Raw genomic sequence first — 24,397 nt, forward strand, 5'->3', positions numbered from 1 at the left:
TGAACTTCCCACAGGAGGAGTGGCAGCAGCTGGAGCCGCCTCAGAGGGACCTGTGCCAGGACGTGATGCTCGAGAATCTCCAGAACTTGAGCTCCCTGGGTAAAACGGGGGGCTCTGGGGAGGGCCTCCTCCTCCTAGTTCACAGGTGGCCCCTTCTCGCTGTGTCCTCACAAGGAGGAAGGAGTGAGAGCTCTCACTAATCCCATCTGAGTACCCTGTCTTTATGACCGACTCACCTCCCACCCACCTAATGCCATCGCCTGGGGATTAGGATTTCCACATATGAATTTGGGGGGGGCACATACATTCTGTCCATTGCACACACACACTAGACCTCATTCTAGAGCCCTTAGCAAGTACTTGAGGAGGCTTCTCTTTGCTTTCCCAGCCCCCAGCCTTCACCCCTTCCAGCTCTGGGAGTAGGTGACATGGGTGACGTTCGTGTTTTCCGTCTCTTTCAGAAATGGAGTCTAGACTGGAGAGGAACGGCCCAGTGGAAGCTGTCCCTGCAGGAGTGTTCCCTGAGCTGGACCTGGAAGAGCTGGGAGGGGGCTGCCCCTGGGGCTGTGCATCAGGAGAGGCCGGGACAGCTTCAGGAAGGGCCCCTTCAGAGCATCAACCAGGAGACCCCCAGCCAGGAATTCCAGGAGGGAGGGGACCCCACAAGTGCGGCTCGTGGAATCCCAAGTGGGAGAGCCCCTGCCGTCACTGAGAAGCCCTGTGTGTGCCAGGAGCGCAGGGAGGCCTTTGTGCACTGCACCGACCTGGCGCAGCCCCAGCGCGCGCACGCCCTGGACAAACCCTTCGCGTGCGGCGAGTGTGGGAGACGCTCCCGCAGGAAAGCCACGCTCACGGCGCACCGGCGCGTCCACACTGGCGAGAAGCCATTCACGTGCGCCGAGGGCGGCAAGGCCTTCTGCCAGCTTGCCAACCTCACGGTGCACCGGCACAACCACATGGGCGACCGGCCCTACCGGTGTGCCGAGGGCAGCCGCGCCTTCGTGCAGAACACGCAGCTGCTCGGGCACCGACGCACACACACCGGCGAGCGGCCCTACAAGTGCGGCGAGTGCGTTAAGGCCTTCACCCTCATCACCAACCTGGTGTACCCACCAGGCGCACCGGCGCATCCACACCAGGGAGAAGCCCTCCGTGCGTGACCTGTGCGGTAAGCGCTTCACCAAGCGCTCCTCCCTCCTCGGGCACCAGTGGGCCCCCAGAGGCGAGAGGCCCCACCCGTGCAGGGTGTGCGGGAAGGCCTCCCGCAAGAAACCCGAGCTGGGCAACCACCAGCGCACGCACACGGGCGAGCGGCCGCTCAAGTGCTACGAGTGCGGCAAGGCCTTCAGCCAGAAGGCGCGGCTCGTGGTGTACCGGCGCAGCCACACGGGCGAGAAGCCTTTCCATTGCAGCGCCTGCGGGAGATCCTACAGCCAGAAGGGCTACCTCACCGTGCACCGGCGGCCCCATACCGGAGAGAGACCCTTTGGGTGCACGGAGTGCGGCAAGACCTTCAGCCAGAAGGCGCACCTCTCCATTCACCTGCAGATCCACACGGGCGAGAAGCCCTTACCGCTGCGGCGAATGCGGGAGAAGCTTCCGGAAGGTGTCCTTCCTGCTCCAGCATCAGGCCATCCACAGTGACGAGGCCCTTCCAGTGTGGCGTGTGCAGCAAGGCCTTCGTGCGGAAGTCCACCCTGGTCCAGCACGGCCGAATCCACACAGGGGAGAAGCCCTACCAGTGCGGGCAGCGTGGGAAAGACTTCCGGCACCAGCCCACGCTGACGGCGCACCGGGAACCTCACCTGCCACCAGAAGACCCACGCTGCTGCAGGGGTGCCCGCCAGGGAGCCCAGCCTTCTGCCCAGCCTCCCAGATAGCCTGTCACAGGTCAGGCCTGAGAAGGCGGCCAAGTTTCAGCATCCTCCCGTCATCACTTTAGAATTAACTTAGGGACGTCAAGAGACGCCCTTGGGGCTTGTGACACATTCCTGAGAATTCCCTCAGGACAGGCGACAGCCGCCCCACTTCAGCAGTGTGCGACCTGTTCAACCACACAGGGCCTGGCCCACACTCGGTCTCACGCTCTGCAGTCACCATTTTGAAATGCTTAATAATCTCTGGACAGAGGGCCCCATATTTCCATTTTGCACCAGGCTCCAAAAATTATCCCCATTCCCAGGGGAGAGATTAGATCAGGCAGGGGTTGGCAAACTGCAGCCCTGGGGCCAGACCTGCTTTCACATGGCCCCCGAGGTAAGAACGGCTTTCACACTGTAAAATAAAGCGAAAAGAATACGACACAGAGAGAGCTTTTGTGGCTTGCAAAGAATACATGGTCTCTGGCCTTTTGCAGAAAAGGTTGGCCAACCCTTGCCATCAACCAACAGTTATTTGTGGAATTCCGCACCCTTCCTCAGCACACGCTGGCAAAACCCTTTTGGTCTCATGGTCCCTCTTGGTGGTTCCCTCAGGTGGGCTCCTGGGACTAAGTGGAGGAGACTGGCCGGCTCCGTTCTTTCATTTCCCTCTAGGCCTTTAAAAAAATATATATATATTTATTTATTTATTTTTGGCTGCATTGGGTCTTTGTTTCTGCACGTGGGCTCTCTCTAGTTGCAGCGAGGGGTGGCTACTCTTCGTTGTGGTGCACGGGCTTCTCATTGTGGTGGCTTTTCTTGTGTGGAGCACGGGCTCTAGGAGTGTGGGCTTCAGTAGGTGTAGCACGTGGGCTCAATAGTTGTGGCTCATGGGCTCTAGAGCGCAGGCTCAGTAGTTGTGGCGCATGGGCTTAGTTGCTCCATGGCATGTGGGATCTTCCCAGACCAGGGCTTGAACCTGTGTCCCGTGCATTGGCAGGCGGATTCTTAACCGCTGAGCCACTGGGGAAGCCCTTACTGTGGCTCAGACCAGCTGCTGTCTTTGGTGCTGAACATCACCTGTGTACCTGGCACTTTACCGGGAATAAACGTGATTCTCTGTTAAATGGCTGCCTATGCACTGCCGGATCCGGCGTCTCTGCCAGAAAGGTCTGTCCAGTGGGAGCTTGCTGTAGCTCACTCACTGTATTCGTTTGCTCCGGCTGCCATGGCAAAAGGCCACAGACAGCACAGTGGACTTGAATGGCAGAAATCTATTCTCTCGCCGTCCGGGGCCAGGGTGGGAGCAGAGGTGATTCCTCCTAAGGCCTCTCTCCTTGGCTTGCAGATGGCGGCCCTCCTGTGGCCTCTTCACGTGGCTGTCCCTCTGCCCGTGTGCGGCCTGGCATCTCTCTCTCTCTTCTTAGGACACCAGTCATTGGATTAGGGCCCACTCATATGACCTCACAGAACCCTAATTATCCCTTTAAAGGCCTATCTCCAAATGCAGTCACATTTTGAAGTTACTGGGTGTTACGATTTCAACATATGAATTTGGGGAGAACACATGCAATCTATAACATCCTTAAATGCCTAGAAACGTAGCCTTTTGCAACTGTAGCTGCTGTCTACATGTTACCGGAAAGCGTGAGCACCCACCTGGCATTGTGGGCGGCAGGGGAGACAGTGACCCCCACGCTCCTCACTTTCCTTCCTTCCTGGTGCGGAGTTAGTCCTGGGACGCAGCTGTCCTGTCAGAGCCCGCATTTCCCACTTGCATCCAGGAAGGGGCATGGACCGCTCCTCCCTGTGGAAGGTGAGGAGAGGGATGTGTCCAGAAAAGGCTGGGCCTTTGCCACCGGCCCTTCCCCCATCCACCCCCTGGATGCCGACCCCAGGGTGTTTCCAGAAGCCGTGAGCTGAAGGTGGTACAGGGAGTTTGGACCCCCGAGTCACCCTGTGGAGATCCTCCTACGATCGGCTGCAAGGAATTAAGCCCCAGGTCTTTGGGGTTTGTTGCTGCATTTCGTCCATGCTGACCCAGCTCTGTGACCGCACCAACACCTCCACCCTGTGTGGGAGGTCAGGCCTCACCTCCACTGAAGGAGGCACTGAGCAAGCTCAGGTTCACCACTGGGTGAGGGCCAGTACCAGTGGTTGAGCCCAGGATCCCCGGACCCCAGAGCCCACTTGATCACTCCTCCACTCTGCAGGGGCTGCAGACCACGCGTCCAATCTGTTTCTTGCCCCAGATGTTGTTGGTGTGGCCTGCTTGGGCCTGGCCCAAGTAGCATTTCTTAAATATGGGAATTTGGTGCTGCTTGGGAAATGGAAACATTGCACATAAAAGCTTTCAGCTCCAAGATCTTGAGCAAAGCATTAGTACTCTGAGCCTCAGTTTCCTCAGCTGAAAAACCAGGATAATAATAGCATTCTAGATAGTACTTATTAATATTTTATTTGACTGGTTGCTAATAGAGCACTGTATTTATTATTTACTACTAATTAATGATAATAACAATAGAGCACTATTATCAATAGTAAAATAATAAGATTATTAAGGCTGTGGATGAGGCATATATTAGACAATAAGCCTGCTTGACTCAAAGCACTTTATGTTCACAAGAATCCCATCCAGTATGTCGGGGGGTCATAAATCTGTGATTTGAGAGAGGATGGTCTGCACCTCTCCTGAAATTCCAAAACTTCCAGGAGATTCCTGGCCATCACCAGCTTCTGGATCTGTGTCCAGGCCCTCAGTGAATAATACTGGACAGTGACCATGGGCCTCTGATAACTCCCCAGGGCTTGTCTCTGTCCAAGGTCTCAGTTACCTGCATCCCGTCCTGACCCACCAGGGACCGGGTGGCGCTGAGAGAAGAGGGTGTTCCCACACCCCTCCTCTCTGTCCTTTCCCATTTGATGAGAGGACTGGGCCGGGTGTGGAAAGGTCTAGCAGGGAGAGGCTGAGTGTCCCATCTCACGAGTAGGAGGTGATGGGAGGGTAGCACAGGAGGAGGGTGGCGACATGGCTGCTAGGCCAAACCGTCAGAGACCCCAACTCTTAGCTCCTACTGGGGGGCCTAGAAGGTTGCCAAGCTCCATGTGCTCATTTTATTGAAAGACCATGTCTCATGCCCCTGCCTGACTGCACGATCTGCCTGGACAGGTCCTCAGGGTGCAGCCTGAGGGATGGTTGTCTCCACTTCGTCCTGGAAACACCCCTGGACGACACCTCCCAGCCTCCATGTAGGTCTGAGGGGAGGCAGCTGTCAAAGGCATGGCAGACAGTGGGAGACACTGGGCCACTTCCGGTCTGGTGCTAAGGTGTTGGTCAGACTTACCTCCTCCAGGCTGCCTCCCCTGACCTGCCGCTGGAACGCTCATGGTAGCTGGCAGCCAGCTCTGACCAGCCCTGTGTCCTCAGGGGTGGACGGGATGTAGGTCCTAAGTGACCACAAGGAGTGGGACTGGGTGGATTTTTTGGTCTGAGACTGAGAGAGAAGCGAGGCAACAGGAGAGAGACAGAGAGGCTGGGGGCTCTGTTGTCTGAGGCTCTGTGTTGCCAGGACCTGCAGCTTAGCCTGCCCCCGACTATCCTAACAATCAATCGACTTCGGAGATGCCCACTACCCCCTTTTTAAAGCAGAGGGAACCGCAGCACAGAGGGTTAGAAGGAACTCACTCGCTCACAGCTGGGGCTCACCTTCCATCCACCCAAGGCTCATACTTGCCCTGTGCCTCACAGTCACTCACCCGGCCACCCCTGCCCCCCACCCCCACCAAGCAGGAAACCTGGTCACATGACATCTGTTCTTGCCGACGGGAATGGGGGCATGGCGACGAAAGCTGGTGCAAACAGATGTGACCTGGAGCCTCTCAGTCTCTCTGGGCCCTGCCCCCATCCCGTGGTAAAGAGAGCACAGAGGACAGCCAGGACCGGGGGCTCTCGTGGTGACCGAGGCAATGAGAAGGCTCCCCAAAGAAACTGTCACGCGCAGCAGGACCTCACTGTCACAACAAAAGCCAGAGAGGCCATCCGATGACGCTGGGGCCGGCTCCTCCGTGTCATCCCACTTCTCCCCCGCCGACTGTGACCTGGGCAGAATGGACCCCACGCCCACGTCAAGGGTGGGCAGTGGTTTCAGGCCGATCTGGGCAGTCACTCCCATTCATTCCCCTTCCACAGCTACTATTTCAAGGATGAGGGCGAGACCCGTATCTAAGCCAATCAGCACATGGCATTTCTCTGGTCAGAACAATCAGGCCCTGGTGAGTCCAGCGGAATGAAACGTAGGGCTTTTTTGCCAATGACTGGAAGAGGTCTGTCTCCAGCTGGACAAGACTCAGGAAGTGTGTCAAGAGGAGCTGCTGGAAACCAACACGAAACCACAAGGGAAGCCAGCCTGAGGACGAGGCCAGGGCGTGAAGGGAGAGCCGGGGCCCACGGGGAGGCAGTGCTGTGGTTCCGATGCGCCGCGCGCCTGGATCAAGTCCACCCTGACGCCTGCCCCTGACAGACATTCAAACACTGTCCATGGTGCTACATGGCTGTCTCTCCTACCTACAACACGAAGTGTGCTGACTGATATAAGTGGCTGCTTAAAATGAATTATTTATTCTTTGTGAACCCCGGCGTCAGGAAGTGTGGGACATTCAGACACGCCAGGACATTTGCGACCAGTAGCACAGAACATTAAAATAAAAAGGTGGTGGAAAAGGTCCCAGAGAGGGGAGACTGGGGGAACTCTGTGTACACAGAGCTTCAGGTCAGCCTTAGGAGACTCCAAGTTTAACTGCAAAACATAACTATGTAAAGAGACTCAGCTGCGCAACTTGCTGAATCCGGTGAAGCGTTTAACCCTGAATATCAAGCCCGTTGTTACTCGCTCCCCGCCCTCTCCCACGAGCACTGAGGCCGACTTCAACAGCACACCTGGCACCTGTATCTTTCTCGCCTGATGACTGTTTAAGATGACATGGTCTCCCTTCATGAAAAGTTTTATTTAAAAAAAAGAATTTAACAGACCACTATGAGAAACCTTGGCAGCCAAGGCGGTTACTGTTATCGCTTACTCTGAAAAACAATTGTTTTCCTCTCACTAACTTGCCAACTTCTACCGCTTATTAGCCTGGGGGGAGGGGGCTTCCAGTACGGTTTAGGGAGACCGCAGGGGGGCTGGGATGTGGACGGACGACGAAGGGTCCCCCGCTAGCTCTTCCCCAGAGGAAACTCACAGACAACCTACGTCTGGACTAGACCGAGGGTGTGTGTGACAAGGGGAGAAACGTCCCCACGCTCTTATCAAGTCCTGCACGCCTCTCCCCAACTTCACTATCGGAACGGAGACCGACCGGAGGCTCCATCTCAGCGCTTAAAATTTACTGAGCGCTTGGTCTGGAGCCCTGACGCGCTCCGTTCCTGGAACTCCCGTGAGTTACCAGCCACAGCCAGCCTTGCAACGTTCCCAAGTACACTGGGCACGGAGGAACTTGCCTTCCGGCTCGGCGGTGTGGACGCCCGGCTGGGAAGCAGCGCGTGGGAACCAAGACCCCCACAATTCCTAAGAGCCGCGGGGCTGCGCCACCCTGGGCCGCCACTTGAGAACTCCCGGAGCCGACGGCCCGTGCTAAGGACCCCGCCCACCTGGTGTAGACTGGGGCGCCCCAAGCTCGCTAGGTGTGGATCCTCAGGTGCCGCGTGAGGTTGGTGTTCCGGCTGAAGGTTTTCCCGCACTCGCCGCACCTGTAGGGCTTCTCCCCGGTGTGGATCCTCTGGTGAACCGTGAGCGAGGAGTTCTTGATGAAGGCCTTGCCGCACTGCGCGCACCGGTACGGCTTCTCGCCCGTATGGATGCGCTGGTGCTCGATGAGGTAGGCGCTCTGGCTGAAGGCCTTCCCGCACTCGCCGCACGCGTAGGGCTTCTCGCCGGTGTGGCCCATCTGGTGCACCACCAGGGACGAGCGGCCCGTGAAGTGCTTCTCGCAGATGTAGCAAGCGTACGGCTTCTCGCCGGTGTGGATGCGCTGGTGCTGCGTCAGCGCGGAGTTCTTGCTAAACGCCTTGCCGCACTGGCCGCACTCGAAAGGCTTCACCCCGATGTGCAGCCTCTGGTGCTGGATCAGGTAGGCGCTCTGGCTGAAGGCCTTGCCGCACTCGCCGCACGCGTACGGCTTCTCGCCCGTGTGGTTGCGCCGGTGCAGCGTCAGCGACGAGCTCTTGTTGAAGGCGCGGCCGCAGTCCCCGCATGCGTACGGCTTCTCGCCCGTGTGCGTGCGCTGGTGCTCCGTCAGGTGCATGTTCTGGCTGAAGGCGCGCCCGCACTCGCCGCACACGTACGGCTTCTCGCCCGTGTGCGTGCGCTGGTGCACGATCAGGTGCATGTTCTGGCGGAAGGCCTTGCCGCACTCGCCGCACGCGTACGGCTTCTCGCCCGTGTGGACCCGCTCGTGCTGGGCGAGGGAGGAGGTCTTCCGGAAGGCTTTCCCGCACACGCCGCACGCGTACGGCTTCTCGCCGGTGTGCGTGCGCTGGTGCACGATGAGGTTCATGCTCTGGCTGAAGGCGCGGCCGCAGTCCCCGCACGCGTACGGCTTCTCGCCCGTGTGGACCCGCTGGTGGATGGTCAGCGACGACCGTTCCAGAAAGTGCTTCCCACACACGTCGCACTGGAAGGGCTTCTCCCCGGTGTGGATGCGCTGGTGTTTCACCAGCGACGAGCTGCGGCCAAAGGCCTTGCCACACTCGCTGCAGTCGTAGGATTTCTTCTTCACGTCCGGTCTGGAGGGTTTACCAAGGTCTGAGTTACCTGCGAGGTTCTTGCCCCGCATGGCAAACGGGTGGATCCCTGCTTCTCTCGGACCCCCCGACCTGGGTGGCGCCGGGGTGGGGCTCTGGTTAACGAACGCCTGCAATTCATGACATTCGGGGGCCGACTCCCGGGAGATTTCCGGCCGCCCCGGGCAGGTCCTAGCGCTTCCCCGCCGCGACTCCACCCTGTCACCCGGCATCCGCGCTCCGTCCAGGGCTGAACCCCAGGGCCCGGATGGTCTGTCTTCCGAAATCTCCTCCTTCAGGTCCGGTTCTTTCATTTCAGGTCTCATTTCCAAGTCTGGCGGGGGAGGAGGAGAAGGAGAAGAAATGTACGCGGTTAATGCTGGGTGGAAGTAATTTCCCAAGCGGGGGTCGGTAAACGACAGGGCACGGATGGAGAAGCTAAGAGCAAAGCAATGCGCTGACGACACACGTGGTTTGAGAAGGCAGAACCCACCTAGGAGGTGAGCAGAGAACTAGAAATGTCCCTTTCGGAGCTCGGAGGAGACACACAAGTTGGGCGGGGAGGGGGCGGGTCAGAAAGGCTGTCGCAAACCTGAGTGAGGAGTTTCTGCAATGGATTCCTCCCCTCCAGGGTCCATCCTGAATATCCCCAACCAGTCACGCTTCCCAGAGCATCGATTTTGTATTAGAAATGATACAAATACAGCTGACGTTTATGGCGTGTTCAGGTTACGCCGTCTTCCCGGGCCCCGGCCCAGCTCCATCCCTCCCCCCCCCCCACCCCGCCCCGCCCCGCCCCGTAGGCCCCACTCCCCTCCTCCACTGCCCAGTCATGGAGCGCAGGTATCCCTGTGGGGCTGGCTCCAGACCTCTCCTCTTTGCACATCCATCCCTTCCTGGTCATCAAGCGGAGTCTCCAATCCCCTCTCACGTGTATCCTGTTCATTTCTATTTCCAGTCTGAGTTCTGGACTCTGTATCGTGGACCTAATGGCTTCATTCCCAACATTTAAAAGTTGTGAGATCTTACACAAAAATGTCACGAAAAGTGTGACGATATGACCACACAAAGCCTTTATTCCTATGAGGCGATAAAAAGCAGGAGTGGAGCAGCAGCTGTTCCCAACCCCTCATTTAAACCCCCCCTGGCCCCACCAACACTTGAGTTTGAGACCCCCCTCCCTTAAGTCATGTCATGCCTCATGGCCCCGCCAAGGGAGTCTGGACTTCTGTATAGTATCTTCTATACAGTGATGCCTCCCAAATGTGTGCCCCCCACCCAGACCTGCTGAGTTCTGATGAGGACTATTCAGAAGACTCCTGTGTCCCTCCTGTGTCCCTCTTGGGTATGGCAAACCCGTTTAACAGGAAACTTGTGATTTTGGAACCCTCACCCCCACCCCAAATGATAAAAAAAGAAAGAAAGGCTCATCAAAGAGATGTAGCAACATAGTCAGACACAGAAGGACACTCATATGAGGTCCCCAGAGGAGTCAAATTTACAGAGACAGAAAGTAGACGGTGGGTCCCAGGGGCTGGGGGAGGAGGGAATAGGGAGTGTTTACTGGGGACCAGGTTAGGGAAGATGAAAAGGGCTCTGGAGATGGATGGTGGTGATGGCTGCACAATAATATGAATGTACTCAATACCACTACTGTACACGTAAAAAAGGGCTAAAATGGTAAATTTTCTGTTCTATGTATTTTACCATAATTTTAAAAAGTGTTTTAACAATAAAGATTTAGCAGTCATTTTTGATTCGCCCCTTCCTTCCCATCATCCAGGCTGTTGAGTGCCACTGGATGGGCAAAGCAGCTTGAGCCAGACCAAATCTCTCCAACACAGCCAACCATGGAGTCAGGCACCGCAGATTTCCTGCCTACACCCTCTGCCCTCTACAAGGCGCTGTCCACTCAGTGGTGGGGATCTTCTCAGGCAGGCCAAGCCCTCCAGCATCTCCCCAGCACACTGAGAATCAGGGCCAAGACCTTCCCTCCTGGGCCCTTGGGCAGACAGAGCCAGCCTGGATCCTGCCGACCACGCCGGACTGACTCACCTTCCTTTTCTTCAGGCACACTTGCCCTGCGGTTCCCTTTTTACCCCCTTGTCTGTGCTGAGCTCTTCCTGCCTTGGGCCTTTGCACCTGCTGGCTCCTTGATACTCCTTGCATGCTCATCCTCAGGCCTCAGTTAGCATTTATCCTCCATCCTACGGTGGAAAGGAAGATCTCTCTTGGTATCCTCTTGCCTGCTTCCTAGTGATCGTTCGTTATGGCCCGTGGCAACTTGTCTTTGTCCCTTGATCTGTTTACTACCAGTCCCTGCCCTGCAGTGGAAAGTGAGCTCCAGGAGGGCAAGACCCTGGCCTGTGCCTGGTTAGTTACAGTACCTGGCACACAGAAGGTAGCAGGTAAACATGCACTGCACACCTGCAATGTGCCCAGTACGGGGCTGAGCAATCGGCACAGATCATTCCGTGTGGTCCCCACGACTATGTAGTTATGTTTGAGATTATACCCATTTTACAGACAAGGAAACTGAAGCTCTGAGAATTAAGTCACTTACTCAAGGTCACACAGCATACTAGAAGCAGAGCTGAGATTGAAGCCTATGACCACAGAGCCACGGGCCCTGGTCAGTCACTGTTTTGCTGTGTTTTTATGCTTTCCCACGCCAGAGCAAAGGATCTGAGAAATACTTGAGAGTGATCCTGGCTTAGTGACCCTGGGGTGTGGCGTGATGCCCAGATGTTACGGCAGATGGAGGCATGGGGCATGAAGGCCCCGTGGCATGGGTGGGGGTAACTTCTCAGTAGGAAGAGGAAAGGAAGGCTGATGGTGGGTTTGGTTTGGGGTGCATGGGGTCTGAGACGTGCTGGAGACATACACTGGCCTGAGCCTGCAGAGATGGGAGGCAGCGGAGTCTCGGTTGTGAATACAGTTGGAAGTCTTCTGGAATAAATATGAGAGCTGGAGGGAGCATGCCAGCAAAATCCCAGAGTTAAGGGGCAGTTAAAAGGGGGCAGCCTCCCTTTCAGGGATTAAAACCCTTCAGGAGATGTGGCAACATGGATGGACCTAGAGGATATCATATTTAGTGAAGTAAGACAGAGAAAGACAAATATTATATGAAATCACTTATATATGGAATCTAAAAAATAATACGTATGAATCTGTATAAAACAGACAGACACAGAAAACAAACATATGGTTACCAAAGGGGAAAGGGGGGAGGGATAAATTAGGAGATTGGGATTAACAGACACACACTACTATACATAAGCTAGATAAGCAACAAGGATATATTATATAGCACAGGAAACTACATTCAATACCTTGTAATAACCTATAATAGAAAATAATCTAAAAATATATACCTGTGTATATAACTGAATCACTTTGCTGTACACTTGAAACTCACACACTATTGTAAATCAACTCTACTTCAATTAAAAAAAACAACACAAACACCCTTCAGGAGAATTTGCAAAAAAGCAAACATCAGCTCTTACTCGTGAAAAGGTATGCAAACACAGCTCAACATCAGCCAAATTAAAAGGACCCTGCCATATGGCTTTTCACCCATCAGATCGGCAAGGAGCAAAGCATTTGATGATGTGTGGCTGGTGACAGTGTGTGGACATGGGCCTTCTTGCCCACGGCCAAGGGAAATGTTAACAGGACAATGTCTGCAGAGGCCATTTCGGCAACAAGCTACAAACGTCCAAAATGTTATTCATTCCTTTTGCTCTAAATGTGGATTTTTTTTTCATGGTACTAGATTTCTTGTCCTTTATAGTTTCTTTTCCCATATTATGTATTTCCACAATTGCTTCTGATCACAAAGTAATTCACACTTGTTATTAAAACATCAAACATCCAAAAATAACATAAAATGGAAGTCTCCTGCAATCTCACCATCTAACAGTTTGATGTATAGTTTTAGAATTTTTTCCCAGTGCATACTTTAAAAAAATACGCACCACACACCCTGTATGCACACACACATATGAACACACACTGTTGTTGTTTTTCTAAAACGTGGCCAAGACAGAGTAACAAAGATAAGATTTCCCTCCAGCCTCCAGCCTAAAGCAATGGGAGGAAGAGAGGACAAAATGTATAAAGCAAAGGGTTTCAAGACACTGGACATGAGGCAACAGAGTGCAGTGGTTCCTGAGACACAGGACTCAAAAGAGGCGGGCCCTCCGGCCACCCAACTTACTCGCAGGGAGGTTCGCACGCCACGGCACAGGAGGGGAAACTGAGGCGAAGCCCGGCAGACTCCCTGAGTTGAGGAGATGGAATTGAGAGACGGAGGCAGGTGAAGTTCACGGGTCAGAGTACTGGGCAGGAAAGTGTGGAGAGTGGGCTCTGGACACAGGCAAGGTCCTCCCTCCAGGACTTGGGTGACTGATCAGAACACTCATATACAGAAGCTACCCAAGGCTGGAGAAAAACCACCCGAAAGGAATTGAAAACAGTCCCCAGAGCCGACGCAGGGCTGGGAACAGTGCCTCCTCGCACCAGCCATGTAACTCGCACCATATAATTCATGGGGCGTTGGGCAGAACATACAGAAGGGTCTTGTGGAGATTAAGTCGTCCTAGACTGAACACAAGCCACAAAGGCAAAAATGAAAGCAGGTCAAATGATGTGGTACTGGTGTCCAGACAGACAAATAGAGGGATGAAACAGAACAGAGTCCAGAATTACACCCACACATACATGGACAGCTGATTTTTGACAAAAGTGCAAAGGCAATTCAGTGGAGAAAATTCAGTGGAAGTTTTTCAGTGGAAAAATTCAGTCTTTTCAACACATGGCGGAACAACAGGACATCTATTTGACACAAAAAAAGTGAACTCGAATTAACATTTTGTGTCATTAGAAAAATTAAGGGGATCATAGAACAAAATATGAAACCTAAAACTATACAACATACAGAAGAAAACCTCTGTGGCTCTGAGATAGGCAAAGATTTCTAAAATCTGACACCAAAAGCATGATCCCTAAGGAAAATAATTTATCAATTGGACTTCAAATTTAAAAATTCTCTTCAAACAAATGGTGCTGGGGAGCCTGGATAGCCACATTCAAAGGAGTGACATTAGACCCCTTTTTAACATCATTCACAAAAATCAACTCAAAGTGAACCAAAGATGTACATGAAGAGCTACAACTGTTTCACTCTTAGAAGAAAACACAGGAGTAAATTTTCATGGCCTTGGTTGGGCAATGGTTTCTGAGACACGAAACCAAAAGCACAAGCAACAACAACAAAATAACTAAATTGAACACATCAAAATTTAAAATGTTTGTGTTTCAAATGATGCCATCAAGAAGAGAAAAGTCTACCCACAGAATGGGACAAAATATTTGCAAAGCATCTACCCGATAAAGGACTTATGTCAATAATAATAATAATAAACCTATAAAGAACTCTCAAAACTCAATAATAAGGAAACAAACAACCCAACTAAATAAAACAGGCAAAAGACTTGAACAGATATTTCACTGAAGAGAATATACATGTGGCAAATAAGCACATGGAAAGATTCTCAATATCAAATGAAAACTACAATAATGATAAGACTACACACCAACGAGAATGGCTGAAATGAAGAAGATTGAGCATACTGAGATTTGGCAAGCACATGGAGCAGCTGAAACTCCCACTCACTGCTGGTGGAAATGTCAAATGTTACAACTGCTTTGAAAAAAAGTTTGGAGTTTCTTAAAAGGTTAGATATACACCTCATATCTGATCCAACCATTCTACCCACCGGTGTTTACTCAAGAGAAAGGAAAGCATATGCCTACAGAAAAACTTGTACACGCACGTTCACAGCAGCTTTATTTGTAATAGTCCAGAATTGGAAACAACCCAAATGTTCATCAACAAGTGAATGGATAAACAAATTGTGGGCTATCCATAGGCAGAATGGTATTCAGCAATAAAAAGATGTGAACTATTGATACATACAACAACATGGGTGAACCTCAAAATCATCATGCCAAGTGAAAGAGGTCAGACCAAAAAGAGACTACATGCTGTATGATTCCATGTATACATGGAATTCTAGAATATGCAAATTAAACCACAGTGACATAAGGCAGACCAGTGGTTGCCTGGGGATGGAGGGTGGGTATGGGGAGGGGAGGGAGATACTACCAAGGGGCATGAGAAACTCTTTGGGGTAATGGATATGTTCATTATCTGGATCATGGTGATGGTTTCCTGGATGTGTACAGATGTTGAAATACATTGAATTATTCTTTAAATATGTGCAGTTAATTATAGGTCAATTATACTTCCACAAAAGCTGTTGAAGAAATGGGACCATACTCTAGTTCTGAAAGTTAGTGTTTCAGCAACACATCAAGGGACATCATTCCATGTCAGTGCCTACAAAGAGTGCACATCTTTGAAAAGCATGGTTTCCATCATATGGCTACACCTTGATATGTTAGTCAGTCTTGTACAGGTGGGCATTTAGGTCATTTCTAGTTTTCTTCCTATGGAAAACTTTGTACACTTATAGAAAGATTTCTAAAGGATAGATCCCTAAAAATGGAATTGTTCAAAATTTGGCTGATAATGCCAAACTGTCCTCCAAAAGAGTTGTCCCAACATTATACTCCTAAAAGGACAGAGTCCCTTTCCCGATACCTTCATAATACAGGCTATTATTCTTTTTCATTTCTGTGTACCTCATGAACAAAAACTGTATTTCTTTGACTCAGTTTGTATTTCTTTGACTATTAGTAAGATTTAAAAATCTTTTATAAAGCGTGATTCCATGTATTTCCACATTTATGAACTGCCAGCTATAAGTCTGGCCATCATTCAGTCTTTTTCTTATTTATTCCTAGGAGCTCTTTACATAGTTATAATCCTGTGACTGTTATCCATGTGGTAAATATTATTCCCCATTTCATCATCTGTCAACTTTATTTTTAGCTTTGAGTGATTTAAACTTTCTACGTAGTCAAATCTGTCAGTGATTTAAACTTTCTACATAGTCAAATCTGTCAATCTTTTTTCTTATTTCTCTGTAGTCCTCACATGACAGGCTGATGGTAAGTAACTCAGCGAAGCTGCCCCTTACCCAGCGAGACCAGGTTCTGGAGGTTCTCTAGCATCACATCTCTGTACAGGTCCTTCTGGGCAGGTTCCAGCTGCTGCCACTCCTCTTGGGTGAAGTCCACAGTCACATCCCTGAATGTCACTGACTCCTGTAAGAGGAAACCCACAACCACTCACCGCACGGCCCTCCTTACAGAGGTCTGAGAGAATGGCCAGAAAAGCCCAGAGGATTTAGGGAAGGCATACAGGATGTATCTGAAGTGATTTCAACAAGGAGCAGCCACTCAGTTATCTTGGTGCCTCATTATTTGGGGATGGTCCTCTGACAGAGAAATAAAACAAATATCAGGCTGTTTAGAGCAGAAAGTCACAGATTTGAGAGACAGAGAAGGAATCAAAGGCAAAATGATCATAACCCAGTGAATCAACACATTCATTAGAAGCCCAGCAAAGGCAGAAAACTAGATGGAACCCAGTAGTTCACCAAAGATTCCTGAGCCCCTACAAAGCTGCAGGCACTGAGCAAGGTGCTGGGATGCAGACACAGAAGGTTTAAGAACTAGTTCCTCAAAGGAGGGGCAGATGAAAACACCTGTAACTGACCCACAATCTGGTCAATACTGTCATGCAGGTATGAACAAAATTCTCCAGGCGCCTGAGCAACGGCAGCTTTAGGGGGCGTCCGGGAAGACTTCAGAAAGGTGACACTGAGTTTAGGCCGGGGGAAGGATCAGTGGTCAGGTCCTTGGGGGGAGATTCTGGAGGGGGGAAGAGCTTGGGTCAAGATATGAGGCTTAAAAGGCAGATTAGACCATTGAGGAATCATGAGAAGTTCATGTGGTGGAAGCATTAGAGACTTTCCAGCTGATGCCATAAGCCCTGGGGATGAAATGAATGTGGCTTAGCAGGGAGAGATGATGATGATGATGGTGATGGTGGTGGTGGTGACGATGGTTGTGGTGATGATGGTGATGACAATGATGTTGTCAATTGTACGTCACAACACGTATCACTTCATAGGCAGTTGCTATGTACCAGGTACTATTCTAAGGATTTGTTATAGGTTGAATTATGCTTCCTCTCCTCCAAATCCATGAGTGGAAGTCCTACTCCCAGCACCTCAGAATGGGACCTTATTTGGAAATAGGGCCACTGGTTAAGACGAGGTCATACTGGAGTAGGTGGGCCCTAATCCAATATGACTGGTGTCCTTATAAATAGAGGAAATTTGGACACAGAGACACGCACACATGGAAAATACCATGTGAAAACAAGCCAAGAACTACTGGGAGCTGAGAGAGAGGCCTGAAATTGATTCTTCTCTAGACCCTTCAGAAGGAACATGGCCCAGCCAACACCTTGATTTTTGACTTCCAGCCTCCAGAACTGTGAGAAAATATATTTCTGTTGTTTAAGCCTGTCTGTGGTACTTTGTTATGGCAGCCCTAGCAAACCAATACATCCATCTTGCTCTCTACTATTTCCCCAGTGTTTAGTACAATGCCTGGCATATAGTGGGCACTCAATGAATAGTTCTTGAATGAATAAATGGGTCAGTGAGTAAGGATGGTGGGAGGATTAAATGAGTTAATCCATGTTTGACACTCAGTGCACAGCATACAGTAGGTGCTTAATTACCATCAGCTACTGTTACTGCCACCCACATCCACAGGTCCTTGGCTCTCCCCAGTGCTCTGAGCCCCTGACATGAGAACCGTGAACCCTGGCTCACCCTCCCTGAGAGGAGGCCTCACTTCCTGGCCAGTCCTATCATGGTCCCCATGTGCCCGCCCAGAGGCTTTGGGCTCATGCTGGCCTCCTCTGCCTCATGGGTCACTACTGTTTGATGAGGAAGAAGTACAACGCAGTGGTTGAGAGTGTGGGCTCGGGAGCCTGGAAGCCTGCAACGAAATCCTGGCTCTACCCTCAACAGCTCTCTTTTCCTTGAGCAAGTGCCTTAACCTCTCTGAACTTCATTTGTTCATAATAACAATGTCCCCCTCTGTAGTTGTCATGGGGGTTGAATGGGGTCATGCCTATATGGTTCCAGCACAGTGTCTGGTATGGCTGGAGTAAGTTCTCGATGAATGTCAACTATTACATTTGATTGACTTTGACATTTCATATGCATCTTATATATATACTTATTATTAGTTATTATTTAATATTTATTTATTTAGGCCAGGCTGGGTCCTAGTCATGGCATGCAGGATCTTCGTTGCAGCATGTTTAGTTGAAGCGTGCAGGATCTTTAGTTGTGGCACGTGGACTCTTAGTTGCAGCATGCGTGTGGGATCTAGTTCCCCTGTAGTAGTTATTATTATTATATGATATTATTATTTGATTCTTTGGCCAGTCCTGCTAATAATTCCTTTTTTTAAAAAAAGCCACTTTATGGAGGTATGATTGACCTATTTAACTAATACAACTTGATAAGTTTGGACAGTATGCGCCCATGAAACATGATCACAATCGCGGCCATAAGCTATCCGTCACCTCCAAAGGTTTCCTGCTGCCCCCCTCTATCTGTTTATTTATTTTAAGTTTTAAAAATATTGTAGTTCCTTCAGAGAGTCTTCTCTAAGTATGCCCCGCATCAGTGAACTCACTCAATAAATAACATATTTACTGAGTAGGCTCCATGCACTGCTCTGGGGCTGGGCTGGGAGGGGTGCACTAAAACCAAAATGGACAGTCCTAGAAGTCTCAGAGCTGACACCTTACAGCAAAGGATGCTGAAGGGCAGACAGCAGGGGCCGCCCTCCTCTGGAGGGTTGGGAAGACTTCCCCAGAAGTATGGTTTAGCCCCAAATGCACCGAACCTGAGTGCTTTGTCTGTGCATGTCTGAGGCCACTCATTCTCGTGCTTCATCTGTTTTGGTCTCCTGTCTAATGGCACAAACCAATTCGCCACAAGGAAAACCTCCCCAAATTCCAAAGAGCTGAAATCAGATAGGCTCTATTTCTTGAAAATCAGAATATATTTGCACTAGATGTAATTAAGAAGAAAGCACTTAAATAAAAAATCCCAACCATACCAAAATAAAAATAATCAACAAGTCCTTCTAAATTAAGTAGGAAAAAGAAGAAATCAAGACGATAATCACAGACAAGTTAAAAATGAAGACATCATGGTGCAGTTGCTTTGGAAAATAGTCCGACAGTTCCTTAGACAATTAAGCAGTGTTATATTAGGACCCAGCAATTCCACTCCTAAGTATACACCCAAGAGAATTGAGAACACATGTCCAAACTAATGTCTGAACTGCAGCATTCCTAATAACCAAAAAGTGGAAACAGCCCAAATGTCCATCAACCAGTGAATGGATAAATAACATGTGGTCTAACCACACAGTGGAATATTATTCAGTCATGAAAAGGAATGAAGCAATGACACATGCTAAAACATGGATGAATGTCAGAAAAATTATGCTTAAAGAACCCAGACACAAAAGACCATATATCATATGATTTCATTTATATGAAATGTCCAGGATAGACAAATCCGGAGACAAAAAGTAAATGAGTGGTTGCCAGTGGTTGGGGGTCAAGAGAGGAAATGGGAGTGAGTGCCATTGGGTACACACTTCCATTTGGGATGATGAAAATGTTCTAAAATTGACTGTGGTGATGGTTGCACAACTCTGAATATACCATAAGCCAATGAATTGTACACTCTGTGGTATGTGGGATATATCTTAATACAGGTGTTAAATAAATAAAGGCATGACAAACCAAAACTCACAGGTAAGTGAAATGACACATTTAGACATCAAAATAAATTCTAGGTGGATTCAGAAGTTCACTGTTAACATCCAAACGATAAACAGAAAAAAAGGAAGAAAAACAGATGATGTGTGACCTGTGGATGGAGAAACCCTTTTATAGTTTAAAGACAATGGAAGACACCAGAGGAGGTGAGACAGACTCGATTTTAAAAATATGAAATGCTTTTGGACTTAAATATAAAATAAGAAACGAAAAGTAAAGCTGGTAAGTATATTTGCCACAAATATTTCCATACACACACACTTCTTTAAAATCTTCAAGAATACTAAGATTCCTGGAGACTGGTAAAGTACAAGATAGATCATTTAACCCCCTGCAGAAAAGGCTAATAGACATTTTCTAAAAATCAAACCTCACTAATATACATACAATGCTACTCGGAAAAGATTTTGTGACACCATTTGTCACCTATCATGCTCAAAGTTTATACCATTTGTCACCTATCCATTTATCATTTATATCCAACTTGCACAATAAATACCCGACAGCCATAAATAACTAGGGACAAATAAATATCAAACAATAGGGGAACCATTAAGTAAGCCAGGTATGGCCCCAAGATAAAATTTCTATGGAGTCATTAAAATGGATGTTACCAAGGAGTTTTTAACAATGCAGAGAAATGCTCAGGATGAAATCTTCGATGAAAAAGGATATAAAAATTGCTCAGCTGGGGTGATTCTTATTTTTGCAAAAAACATGTATCCAGGGAGAGAAGGACACACAACTTTCGAGGGTGGTTATTTCTAGGATGAGATCAAGGGTCATTCTGATCCTCTTCACTATGCTCTTCTGGATTTTCTAAGCTTTTTGTAATGATCATGGCATTTCCTTATTTATCAGGAATTTTCTTTTACTTTTACAATAGATTATTTACAGCATTGGAAAATGATTTTTTAAAAAGTCAAACTCACCAATACCAGATGGACATTTAGATACACTGATTATGCAGCCAAAACAAGTGATGTCTGTAGTTTTCAAAGGCTGGGGAAATCCTAATGATTAATGTGGGATGGAAAAAAAAAATCTTCCAAGATAAAAATGGCAGAGCCAATACTGGGTCAATTTTTAAAAATAATTATCAGAGAAGGAAGCCAATAAATGAATACACAAATAATCCACACGATTATCTCTGGGTAGAGGCACTATGGGTGAATTATACTGTCTTACCTACAGGTTACTGGATTTTCCCTATTTTCTATAAAGAACATTTATATATTTATTATTATGAAATATTTCTGGCATAAAAGCAAGCTTAGAGAAAAATTCAATACACAGCTATATATGTACCACCCATTAAAACATCATAACACATTACAGTGAGAGCCGGGGATGCCAGCCGTGCGCCCTCCCCATGGGCATCCTCCCTCCCCCGAGGTAACTGCTGTCTGAAATGTGTGGGCCTTGTTCCAGCAAGTCTTGTACACATTTAAACCATCAATTTCCAGGTGCCCTCCTGCGTCTCCTGAGGGCCCCCAGGGCAGAACCAGTTACTCCCCAGCTGCCCTGTCCTCCTTGGCTGACAAAAGCCAATGTCAGGGACAGGAAAGAGAGAGGCTCCTGGGCCTGGAGGGGGCAGGGTGGACAAGAGCATCACCCCTGAGCACTGCTGTCCTTCCTCAGGGTGGACAGAACCCCCAGGAGGTGGGGACATGGGCCCTGGATAGGGCTGGGGGTCAGAGGGTCATCCCTCTGGAAAGGAGAGGGAGGCAACATGACTCACCAGGGCTTCATCAGTCAGCAGCTGGGCAGCCATCCCTCCACTGCCCACGGTGACCGGGAATGGCGGGCTCTGGTCAGGGGGGAAAGAGAGGGAGGCACGGTGAGAGACCAGGCCTAGGCCCACCTCACAATGCACACAGGACAGACACACACATGCCCACAGAGGGGCAGGAGACAGGAACACACACACACATTAACAACAAACATTCCGGGTGCTTACCGCCTGCAAAGCACTAGACCAACGCCTCTCACTTAATCCTCCTAACACTCCCGCAAGGTGGGCACTATTTCCACCGACCCCATTTCACCATATAGTCTCACTTATATGTGGAATCTAAAATACGACACAAATGAGCTTATCTATGAAACAGAAACAGACTCACAGACATAGAGAACAGACTTGTGGTTGCCAAGGGGGAGGGAAGGATTGGGAGTTTGGGGTTAGCAGATGCAAACGATTATATATGGAGAATGGATAAACAACAAGGTCCTACTGTATAGCACAGGGAACTATATTCAATATCCTGTAATAAACCATAACAGAAAAGAATATGAAAAAGAATACATATAACTAAATTGCTTCGCTGTACAGCAGAAATTAACACAACATTGTAAATCAACTATACTTCAATAAAAAAAGAATACTGTCAAATTCAATGTTGGTCCCTATAAACTTTAAACAGTGAAATTTCAAATTAAAAAGCAATACAATTATTTAAAAAAAGAAGCCCCGCTGTACATCACAAAGGATCACAAAGGTATGGGCTTGTGTCCCCACCACTTCACGTCTGCAAACCCCACAGCAGCGTGCCCAGCCCGCAGCAAGCCCTCCGCAAAAACATCCTCCAGCTTAAAGCTCTCCGGTGGCTTCCCACAGCCTTAGAAATCATCCACAGTCTTCACTGCTGCCCATATGGCCCTTATAGTCTGCCCCGAGGGCCTTCCCCCCGCCCACTCCACTCCCCTCTCAAACGCTTGGCCCCAGGTACAGTGGCCTTCGAACCTGCCGCTTCCTCTGCCAGAAATGCTCTTCCCCTGGCTGGCTCCTTCTCACTGTCAGCTCAAATGTCACCTCCATGGAGAAGCCTCCCACTCCCAGGGCCCTGAGCTCAAGTAGCCACCAACGCCCACCCCTGCCATCTTCTTATAGCCCACATCATTGTTGACAACTGTCTCTTTAAAAAGTTTTCAAGTTCATCATCTGTCTTCCCTTCACAAGAATGCAAGCCCCCGGGGAGCAGAGATGATCATTTTTGGATTGTGTTTCCAGCATCTAGGATAACAGCCAGAGGTACCCAAACATAGAGCTGAGTGAATGAATAAGCCAACTTCTATCACTGGCAAAGATGCAAAGAAATGGGCCTCCCACACACAGCTGAAGGAACGGGAGTCACTCAACATTTCTGGAGAGTGAGCTGGCAAAACACAAACCCCATAACCCAGCAGCCTTGTTCCCGGGACTCTGCCCATAGCAACAAAAACTCCATGTAAAAGGTTATATATGGAAAAAAGATGTTTATTATAGCACTATTCCTAGAATCCAACCAAACCAACAAACACACAAAAAAACAGAAACAAAATATAAGTATCCATCAACAAAGGAATGTTGAATAAATGGCGGGGCATCCGTTGTGTGAAATATCAGGTCTCCTTAGCAAACAGGAGTGGGTTCTGCATCTGCTGACATATATATTGGTGATGTCATAATCAGAAAAGCAAGTTACTTGGTTTTATACCTAACTTTAACCCTTCTGTATAAAAATGAACCAGCACATGTGGGTGTGTGTTTCTGTAGGTGTTTCTGAGCCTGGGAAAGGCCTGGGGAAGGCCATGGAATAATGGACACCAGATGGTGCCTCGAGGGGTTGGAGGGGGAATGGGAAGGGGGAGTTATTAATCTTTTTTCTTATATTCCTTTGATTGTTTCCCTGGGTGAGTGACTTCATATTAATGTCATAATTTTTTAAACAGAATTTAACTTTTTAAAGAGTATTCTTTCTGGACTGGCAATCTCCATCTGACTCCCATCCCTACACTGTGAGGTCAACAACACTGGCTTTGGCCGGACGTGGACATGACCAGAGCCGACTTACCCAGGAGGCACAGCGAGCCCAAGGCCCCTGATACCTGTAGGGGCCCATGAGAATGTCTTAATTTAAGATCATTTAAAAAAAAAAAGTGACTCTAATCCAGCCTGGATTATATTTGTCTTCATATCAATGTGATCACTAACTGTAATTTTTTTTCTTTCATGAAAAAAGGAGCCCATGAAGGCACAGGGGCCCTGGAAGTGACATGCTCTGGGCTGGTGACTGTTGGACCCATGGGGCCTGAGACCTATGTGGCTACAAAGCTGGGGGCTACTTCCCTCCTCTCCTTCCTTGAGGCTTCTGGCATTTCCTTCCTTCCATTGTTTCTAAGGGTAAGATTCCCATGGGGGGGGAAAATCCTGCAACTGTGTGTCAGATGAGCTGATAGGAAGAAAGGATTTCCCATTTGTCTGGTGGTTAAGTGTGCGGTCTCTGGAACCCAGATGCCTGGGTATAGAGTTGGGTCATTCACTTAAGTCTCTGAGCCTCGGTTTCCCCATGTATAAATGGGGATGATGAGGTCCCTACCTTGGAGTTACTGGGAGGCTTATAAATGAAGTAGTCCCAGCAAAGTGCCCAGAACAGCACTTTGAGGGCCTAATACACATCCTCTGAACAAATCAACCCCGGTCGGGAGTGGGTAGGGGACTCTGACCCTCCTTTAAGAAGGTCCTGTGGAAGGCAAGAGAAGAAGCCTTAGCCCCACATCCTGTCACCCACACACTTCCTGCCCCCCCCAACCCTCCAGAGCCTTCTATGAGCCGGACAAGGCTCTGAGGGGCAGGAAGGAGCTGGCGAATCTGGGGGCCCCAGGCCAGGAGACCTGCAGGACAAGAAGGGAGGTAGCTCTGCTAGGCCTCCCTGTCCAAGCGTTCACAGTCTTTCACACATGCTTTTAGGAGGGTCGCACCCAGATGCACTCGCATACAAACACCCAGAAAGGCCCAAAGACAGACACACAGGTGAACACACACACACAGAGAGGTAGAGACACTGACGGGGCGGACTTCGGGAGAGACACACCCCATGCTCACAGACACACTCACACCCAGGGACACAGCTACAGAGTGAA

The 24,397-nt window shown here is 49.4% G+C and overlaps 1 protein-coding gene across 11 annotated transcripts in view; it reads right to left on the reverse strand.

Moving 5' to 3' along the window:
* Positions 1-3,282: 3,282 nt before the first annotated feature.
* ZNF71 (zinc finger protein 71) overlaps positions 3,283-24,397 on the reverse strand; it is a 29,533-nt gene continuing 8,418 nt past the window's right edge. For 2 of the 11 annotated variants that reach the window (XM_082608198.1, XM_082608201.1), the window contains exons 2-5: positions 23,854-23,997; positions 21,237-21,305; positions 15,747-15,873; positions 5,664-8,971 (exon numbers count right to left, since the gene is read on the reverse strand). In XM_082608198.1, coding sequence (XP_082464324.1) covers positions 7,536-8,971; positions 15,747-15,873; positions 21,237-21,269 — 1,596 coding nt within the window. In that variant the 5' untranslated portion in view covers positions 21,270-21,305; positions 23,854-23,997 and the 3' untranslated portion in view covers positions 5,664-7,535. Of the gene's footprint in view, positions 3,667-5,663; positions 8,972-9,229; positions 9,310-10,692; positions 10,845-15,746; positions 15,874-21,236; positions 21,307-21,455; positions 21,566-23,853; positions 24,335-24,397 lie in introns of those variants that run through there. The other 9 variants (XM_082608193.1, XM_082608197.1, XM_082608196.1 and 6 more) reach the window with 8 other exon arrangements.

This window comes from Mesoplodon mirus (assembly GCF_964341445.2).
Source record: "Mesoplodon mirus genome assembly, chromosome: 19".
Classification (NCBI taxonomy): domain Eukaryota; kingdom Metazoa; phylum Chordata; class Mammalia; order Artiodactyla; family Ziphiidae; genus Mesoplodon; species Mesoplodon mirus.